This window comes from Danaus plexippus, chromosome 11 (genome assembly GCF_018135715.1).
Source record: "Danaus plexippus chromosome 11, MEX_DaPlex, whole genome shotgun sequence".
Taxonomy (NCBI): Eukaryota; Metazoa; Arthropoda; class Insecta; order Lepidoptera; family Nymphalidae; genus Danaus; species Danaus plexippus.
The window spans coordinates 2,244,055-2,253,812 of NC_083544.1; the positions used below are offsets into that span (position 1 = coordinate 2,244,055).

The following is a 9,758-nucleotide window of genomic DNA, read 5'->3' on the forward strand; positions in this document are numbered from 1 at the left end:
TTATTAAGAATAAATTTAGCATCGCAGTGTACACAAGCTATGAGACTATAGCGATTTTAACACACTGCATTCAGTATATAATGATATGATATCATTAATGACGATGATATCTTTAAGCGAAAAATATTTAAGTATACTCCACACATAGGTTGTCATCGTCACTACCAAGGAACGTTAAAAGTTTTACATTGATGATTCTTGTCATATTAAATAGGTAGGTAAGTTATTTCACGAGAAACGGGAGAAGCTTCGAACGTAGTGTGATCACGCGAACTTGGGATAATCATTCAGTTGTTGTTATACTTAAAAGATATCGTCGGACTTTCATTTTTAATGGATTTTGTTTTGAGGCTTTCTAACGAGATGAGATGAGAGAGAAAGAGACACTGAGAGATGAGATGAGATGAACTTTTTATCTGAGTTTGAAACAATTATAGATTTATTTCGTTTAATAATCTAATTCCTTGTATTATATATTCGCCTGTGTAACTGTTATATTTGGTGAGAACCAAACGAAAAGAAAACTCTAACAAAATCGTATTAATGTAATATGAATGTCTAGCATTTTTATTATTACTATCCCTGACAAAATATAAAGTAACTACGTGAACTAGACGTTTCAGTTCAAAACCAAACCGTCAGGATTATTTAGTTACAAAATGACACAAAGGCACAAGCGAACGCCTTAGATATGATTAAAATATGAAGTGTTTGATGCTCAATATGCTCAATATGCTCAATATGCTCAATATGCTCAATATGCTATATATAATTTAAATCGCTCACCTCTCTTGGCTCGCCCCACCCGTCAGATAGTGTGCGCGCTATCTTGTCTAATGCATTAATGCAGGAGGACGGTCGATGGCGGACTAACTTAACACAAATATTGTTACAACATAAATATACTCTTATTTTAACTTACAACAAATTTAGATAAACCTAATGAATTATTTATCGTTATTAATAAAATAACTCAGGTTTATGTAGACTTTTATTTGTTTTAGATAAACGTATCTTTAATAATACTCCACTCGAAGCTTTGTGTTAGTGCAAGATCAAACCAAGTCGTTCCGTGTAAATGAGTACAATTTAAAAAAAAATGTAATTTACTAAATTTATTAATTTGAAAAAAAAATGAAAATATAACAGAAATCCTAAAACTCATAGGAATTTCAGAACGATTTTATAAAATCAAAAACAATTTCCGATCTCAAATACTAGATGAGCTTTTTTGATAAACAGTATAGGTTTATTCAATACGTAGGTATATTTTAAATCTCTATATACATTTATTTAGGAAATTTTACCTATAATTTAATTTTAACTAAGCAAAACTTTTAAATTATTTCAATATTATAATTAACATCACATTAGGTACTATACTGAGATTTTTTTCATCACACATTGATATTTTACATTTAATTGTGAAAAATAAAAACCTTGTTCGTCAATAATATTTAAAAAATCATCACCGTTTCAGTCAGTAAAAGGAGAATTTAAACAGTTTTCATTCTCTTATTTATAACTAAATGCGTGCTGTCTAAAAACGAATAAAAAAAATATACACTATTATGATTTTATGTCAATAACATCGATTAAATACTTTTTTATACAAAAAAAAAATTATTGCAAATATAAAATATATAAGTATTAAAATCAAATCATTAATAGGCAGCCCTAGTAGGTTCGTTTCAAATCTGGTTAAGTAGAGATAGGAGCTTGGACGGTGGAGGTGAGCGTTAGATAGGGACCCCTTAAACCTACACCTGGGTCGCAAGTCCAGGCACTGTTCAAGCTCCTCTCCCTGCAACGATGGACCCGGCACCCGCACGGTGAATCCATGGAATGCTAAGAGGTCTCTAGAATAACACAAATGTTATAATAAGTCACTGATGAGTAACATATTATAAACATAAACCAACAAAAATAACATACGGTTATCGCTTTCAATTAAACCTAATTGAATATTTAATTTAAATAGTGATATGTGAGTGAGTGGAACATGACATCAGAATGGTGTAGAAATCTATACAAAACCAAACAACGGCGCAAGAAACAGACAACATCTTTTATAAAATTCTTTAAAAAAATTAATGTAAATAAGAACTTAAAACTTTTCTTTTAACGTTGAATATAAAAAAAAATAAAAGCAGAGAAAAGGGAGGTAAAGTTAAACAAGCTCTTTAACAAGACGAAAGAAATCCGATTTGCAAGACATTTGAATAAGACGGGAATTGGAAAAGAAACATTACTTATTCCTACTTTGCCGAAATACTTCTAAAGAACTGAATATATTTCATTGTTAAGACTAGATATACACCTACATCTACTGTTACATCTACCTAACAAATACATCTAAATGGGAAACATATCAGAACCTTTTTTAATACATTCAGTTATAGAGAGATCTGGTGAATTTAAATAAGCTCAGAACTAGTTTGCATTGTCACACACGCAAAGCGCTTTACGTTTCCCATTCATTTAGTACTATGGGCGAAGATTTTTGAGTGATTTTTTTTTATTTCCGTATGCTCTGTGATGACACAAACTGCGATCCTGGATGACAAGGAATTGCGCAAAGAATTAACATTATATTACTTAAAGATGATATATATTGTTTTTTTTTTCAACATCATAGCACTTAATTATAATTAAAAACAATTGTTCTTTTTTATATAAAACATTTCAGAAAACTGAAACTAATATTTTTCGGATTTTACTACGCGAATTTTATTACATTAATCTTTAGACGAGACATCTCGTCTGCCCGTGATCACGGTTGCTAAAAAGTAACCGAAACGTCGGGATTATTCAGTTTTTAAAGTAATAAAATTCGCGTAGTAAAATATTAGTTTTATTAAAATGACTCGCGAAATTCTTAGATATCATTATTTTAGCAAACTGTATTCTGTAAGTTACCGGTATGTTCTAGTATGAAAAATTATACAAACGTCAGTTACTAATGAAAATACAACATGGCGTCTTCGTCGCCTGACATTTATGTAGAATTTTTATAAAAGTTACCGAATAAATCAATAGGAAGTTTTGAACATTTCATTAATGTTATCAAATTGCCATATTTTTTTTTCTTTTTACGTTATGGCTTCATTCACACTGAAGTAGCTATTAATATATCAAACCTAAAATGCCAAACGAATATATCTTAATTTAACCAACTAAGAACACATTACAAAAAATGTTTAAATGACATTTTAAGAGGTTACAAATCATTGTCGATTTTAAATATTAACTTATAAATTCGAAAATTTAAAAATGGAACACTCTTTTCAAAATCAGTATTCAGTATGGATGTATGTACTTATATAAACGATTTAAGTTTTATATATTAATATAAAATTTTCAACGATCACGAAACGTTTTATCGAATATAATTAATGTAAATAACGAAACTACAGCTTAAAATAAACTTAGATTTAACAAATTGTTTAATGTTATCTATTCTGAAAATCCTTAGGAAACGTTAAAACGGAAGGTTTTTAGGTTTTCGTGTCACATTAACGTAATAAGACAGCACCGCCATATTGGCACAATTAAAATGCCGTATCACGATTTAATATCGACAATGCACGGTTATTGTGAGCAAAATTAACAATTTTATTTTAATAATTTGGAAATAATATTTATGCTTATGCTTAAAAAATAGCTTATATTTAAAACTCTTGATAGGGGATGTAGCGGTCGGAAAAGGTACGATCTAAACCGGACATGACGTTTTTAAAGTGTGAAAATACACGTACGAAACCTTATTTACAAAATTTTCATTATCTATTCTAAGTGAATCACCTAATTAAAAATGTGAGCCAAAAGTTTGTTACTTAATCAATTACAAAGTCATTTCAATACTCTTGTCTCATTACAGGAAATGTATTTAGTAATAAACAGATAATACTTCTGTCTGCTTTGAATATTTCCTTCCATACAAAATTCTTTCAACTGCATTTATTTTAGGATGTGAAAATTAACATGTTACTCTTAAGCTCTCATACTCTTTTGAATGATAGCAATTTATCCTCATTAACTAAATCTAATTGTTCTTGGTGAAAGTCTGAAATAGTATTTATATGAAGATAATATATAAAATTTACGTCCGACACTAAGGCAGTAATAATAATTATAACTTCCCATAAAAAAATTTACTTTTAACATACACCATAATTCCTGTCCTGTTACCCATTTTTATTAGCACAAAAAACTCCTAATAAAATTTATGTAATACATACACCTATTTAATTTAATGAATCACCGCACACCAAGTAATGTTATTACTCATTAGCAATCGGCTCTCGAGAAGCTCGCAAAGAAAATTTGATCCGTTTGCAGGTTGACAATAGGCGTGTCGCACTAATCTAGTTCTCAACAGCTAGTAATCGGAAATTCGTGTCCATTGTGACGTTCGGGCCACAATGAACTGTATAACTGTACCCCAATAACAAACAACCGTTCCCCGGTCTACACCACAAAGCGAGACCAAATATTTTGTTGCCTCGTCACCTTTATAAACGATTACGTTTCCTTCAATACAAACCTTCGAGCCAAGAAACGAGTTTGATGTGACGAGTGAAGTAAATATTTATTTGGTTTTAAATACAGTGTTTAAATGTACTTACTATATGTAGATTATGTTCATCATGTAGGTTATGACTTACGTGGCAGATTGTTAAATGACCCGATACATTTGATTGGAAAATTTCAAGAACAGTCTAAATAAGATTATTTTAATTTAATATTAACAACACCACCTTATTTTTCTTTTATTAGTTGAAAACACCAACTGCGTGAATAAGTCTTAAGAATAATAAAAAAAAAAATCAAACAGGTATATTTAAATGTTTCTGACATCGGAGTTTTCATGAAAAATTTTCGTAAAATCACGTCGATTAGTGGTTGGTGCTCTATAAAACTGATTGTGCCGTTCACAATGATCCCAGCGAACGTCTGTCGATGTTATTACACAATTCAATACATATCGATATAGCATCATTTGTAAGTGTCAACCCTTAGGCTATTTAAGGGCGGTTTACGATGAGCTTGACACCAGTTTTTTATGGTAATCCGTCATGATATCACCATTGCATATAAATTTTATGTCTGATTTAGGAAATTATGAATAGTTTTATAAAATAACGTAAATTATGAACACGCAAACAGAGCCGTTGGACCTCTCGATGAAAAGGAAGCCGGCGAAGCTTGGCGTCGTTGACTTAAGGTTCCTGGCCGGTCTCAATGAACACTTGGTGAAATTATACGAGCAGACGTACGCGGACGGAAAGAGAGCCCTGGGGCTTCAACAGAGGAATGGGATCAAAAACATCCTGCCGTGTCAAGTCTGCTTCAAAACCTTCGACCGCCCCTCATTATTGAAACGGCATATGAGGACTCACACAGGTAATATTACAAAAAAATCGGTTTTTTATATCAAACTAGGTAAAAGTTAAGACAAGCTATATACCCTGCTTGTTCTATATTGATAGAAACGTTATGTATTATGAAAAACAAAGGTTTAAGACAAAATATATATGTACTTATTTAATCACATGACAGTTACATACAGAATGGACAGATTATTGACGCACCATTTTTAAACCGCATTACTAAAAAAAAACATTAGAACTTTGTTTTATATTTTTCCCGTTTTTCGTTCTTTTGGAGACATAATCATTCTAATTTACAAAAAAAATCTTTATTATTATATACATCTTGAAAATTAGAAAGTAATTCATTTAAAATTTTACAAAATTCTAGCTTCCTCGTAGAAAATCCACTATTCAGTTTTATATAATAAAACCTTATTTCAAACGTTCGTTAATACACCTGATATATTTAATTACTATGGAATTACATTGCCATATGTAAAAATAGTCGATTGTTGGTTTTGAATGTGTTATGGGTAGGTAGGTATAATACCTATTGTTTTTTTTTAATTTAACATAATGCCCCATATAAGATGTAATGAAGAATTCGCGGTACGGTAAAAATACTTACGTGGTATAACATGTAAGTTCCGTTTAAAATATCATTTAAATATAGTTTTGAACCTAACAGTTTAAATCTATATAATCAGTAATTTTATTTGGTCATAAATCTAATATTTTTTGATTACTAGGCTTTATTTTACAATTTTAAAACTACAGGTACTCCTGATGTTTCGGTTACTTTGCAGCAACCGTGATCACGGGCGGACGAGACGTTTTGAAGTAATAAAATAACGTTTAGTAATCCGAGAATATTAATTTAATCAAATGAATAGTCGCAAAAGTCTTAGTAATAGATCTCTTTATGTAAGGTTCGTCTGTATGTCAGTTTTATTCTATGTATATAGGAATAATCGTTCTGAAATAATAGACAAATTTCTAGTTCATGAGTTGCGAGCTGCGACCCTGTTAAACAATACGTAATAAACTTTTCTCATCTTTTTGAGAATGTTTTTTTCATAATTAAAATATTAATATTCATAATTTTAATTATTTGATGTATGAACGAATTGTTTTACGCCTTGTTTTCTTATAATTCTCAAACTAAGTGACATCAAACGTAGCGACGGCCGTCGAAAATTTACGATCATGTTCTTATAAAATCCACACAGATTTAATATATACAGTGGTATACAAATATAGCTTACTCAGAAAATAGTTATTATCGGTTGAATAGAACGGTTTTTGTAAGTTCTAGTTTTTGTTTTCGACTTCGTTTCCGTAAACACTGGAGTTGTACTGAAAAGAAAGTTGCGCTCAAAGAAATGTATAAAATGTTTTAAAACAATCAATATTAACTAACTATTAGCGCCACCTACAGGCTGTGACATACATACATGCATAATACAACTGTTATGCCTTGATCCCGCGAACATTAGATGGAATTTCGGGATAAATTATAGCCCGTCTGTTAATCTAATGTTACAAAAACGATTCTGTTATTTGCGTGACAGAACGACATACTTGCATACTCGTATATTTATATATTGCAACACTTGCAAGCGATTTTATATTATAGATAATCACTAATTGTATTTTTCTAAATAAGATTAACTGACGCAAAAATCCATTGAAAATTAAGTACTAATACTTAAGTAATATAGCTTTAGATACTATTTATATATACAAAGCTTTAGTTCCTTATTACCTCGCGGTTTATGTTAGTAAATAACAAAAGAAAATCGATTAATATAATAATTACAGTAAACATGGAAATCGAAACACGATACCGTACACGGAGTGATAAAAAATAATCCCCAATTATCGTAATACCGAAATCAATCACGGATTGATGGACATATTGTTTAAACCCAGAACTACTGACGCATACTAAAAAAATCTTGGTTGTATTAATAATGAGTAAATGTAAAACACATTATATGTATCAGGTGAGAAGCCACACATTTGCAGCGTCTGCAGCAAGGGATTTAGCACTTCCAGCTCTCTAAACACACATCGCAGAATACACACAGGTATAATGTTATAATCGGTTCTTTTTATTATGTTATTGCAACAATCGTTCCACACGTATATTGGTTTTTAATAACTAGAAGGTTTAGCCATATTTATTGCATTTTTATTTTATGTAGTGACATAAAAGCCGATGATCAACCTGATGTTATAGGTATAGCTCATCGTGTTGTAGACCTTAAAAATATTGGGGTAAAGAAAGGAATAGGAATGGAACTTTTTGGTACTTCTAATACATTCATTGAACCTGACAATTGTCCTTAAGTCTTAAGTCTAGAGAATAGCGTTAAAATTTTGTAAATTTTACTGGTAGAACTAGTTAAAATACAAGTGAGACGAAAACTCTCAGCGTTCCATGAATTCACCGTGCGGGTGCCGGGTCCATCGCGTTGCAGGAACAAGAGCTTCAACAGTACCTTGGACTTGCGACTCAGATGTATGTTTAGGGCTCCTAACTAACGCGCATTAAACGCTCACCTCCGCTGTCCAAGCTCCTCTCTGTACCTAATACTTGTTGATCTTGATGGCATGGTCGTTGGAGATGTTGGTTTCCTAAGGAAACGTGAGGTCTATTATCACAACGCGTTTTAAAATTCGCGAATATAAAAATATGTCTGGTCTGGACAACGACCTTCCAATATCCTCTGGGACGTTATATTGCTTATACAGTTTATTTCACCTACAGGTATAAAAATAAATAACACTATATTGTTACGTATTTATTTTTACCCAAAATATATGGCTTCACAGATTATTGTATTAAGAATTTCTTTAAAATATATATATACCCTAAATTGTGAGCCATAATTCATTTAAATATTAACAGGAGAGAAACCTCACAAGTGTTCTGAGTGCGGCAAATGTTTCACAGCCAGCTCTAACCTCTACTACCACAGAATGACTCATACTAAGGTAAACATTAGGTACCTATTACTTAGGAATTAAAATTATAATGAATATTTTCTTTATATTATTAGCTAACTGAACATTATAATAACAAAATAATTTTTAAACTGGTTTGAATTTATTGAACTAATAAGTTCTTGATCTATATGAAACATATTTTAAACATTTGATTTAGATGTATACAAAAAAATATATATATTTTTCCCGTGGGTATATTTTTTTATGTTGAAAAATATGGCAAATAAGCATAGTTCCAAATACACAAAGAGTATTTTCTTAAATATACGTTACATGGAATGAGCACTTCATGTAAGAATTAACTTGTGTGATTTAAAAACTCGAAAAATTTGGTTTGACGATGACCAACGTCAAGTGTATCGGTTTTTTTTTTAAATTAGTGTATAAAAATGTCGCCTTATAATACAACTTCTTTTAAACAAGTCGTTAAAATCAAGCACATATATTTATAATAAAAAAATCTTTTATTTCACTACTCTTGAGTATCGTATCTGTTTCATACTATTCATATGTCTGAACTATTATGAACTATTGCCACTTATTTTTTTTTTTTAGAATAAACCGCACAAATGCGTCATATGTCCACGCTCGTTTCCCACGCCTGGAGAGCTACGAGCTCATCACGCGTCCCACGGGATGCCCAGAAGTGGTTTATCAGGTTTAAATGGGATAAAACACCGACAGGGTTTATGGCCCTTTATGTCGCCACAGACTATAAGATCCCGCCAATAACAATTTTCATACTTTATAATTATCTTTACTTTTATCTGTCAATAAAACTCTAGTCATAGTCAATATCTACTCGCGATATTAATGTATTATATAAGATAAACGTAATAAATGAGTTTTAAGTTATTTAGTGTGGTTTTTATTTTCAATATAAGTAGTTAAGACATCACAAGCCTCAAAAAATAATAATCTATTTCAATATATTATATGACATCGAAATATGGAACTACTTTTGGAATTATATTCAAATCCTCAGATTTTCTCTGATCATAAAAGACTCGAAACTCTGACAATTTCAGGCTTTTGTAAGTGGAGTAGGTGTGATGTAGGTGTGTGTGTAGATACAGTGGTTGGTTATCATAAGCCAAACGTACTAATAAGTAATAATGGACGCGCCTTGCAAGCACTTTATTTATGTACTTGCTTCAACTTGTCTGAGAACAAGTTCGTTTTTCTTCTAATGCTCGATATTTCGGAGTTTGCATATTTAAATCCTGCTCGTGTAGATGAATAAATCATTAACATTTATTCTTAATTAACATTGGTTCACTTTTTAAAAAATGGTAGGAATTTTTTCATTGCTATTGTGTGTACAATATTGTAATTAAGTAAATCAATTAACCACCTGTATATTAGATCGGT

At 30.9% G+C, this 9,758-nt stretch overlaps 1 protein-coding gene across 1 annotated transcript; it reads left to right on the forward strand.

The window, feature by feature from the left end:
• Positions 1 to 5,153: 5,153 nt before the first annotated feature.
• Positions 5,154 to 9,119, forward strand: LOC116765732 (zinc finger protein 91-like). The gene is made up of 4 exons (XM_032655311.2): positions 5,154 to 5,406; positions 7,382 to 7,465; positions 8,290 to 8,375; positions 8,943 to 9,119. The coding sequence occupies exons 1-4, from the start codon at positions 5,154 to 5,156 to the stop codon at positions 9,117 to 9,119; spliced, it is 600 nt and encodes a 199-aa protein (XP_032511202.1).
• The last annotated feature ends 639 nt before the right edge of the window (positions 9,120 to 9,758 follow it).

What these genes read in the sequence shown, in the direction of transcription:
- LOC116765732 (XM_032655311.2), top strand. Translation starts at nt 5,154, where the DNA reads ATGAACACGCAAACAGAGCCGTTGGACCTCTCGATGAAAAGGAAGCCG. An exon ending in GCATATGAGGACTCACACAG is followed by an intron (nt 5,407 to 7,381) that starts GTAATATTACAA and finishes TATATGTATCAG; the next exon opens with GTGAGAAGCCACACATTTGC. An exon ending in ACAGAATGACTCATACTAAG is followed by an intron (nt 8,376 to 8,942) that starts GTAAACATTAGG and finishes TTTTTTTTTTAG; the next exon opens with AATAAACCGCACAAATGCGT.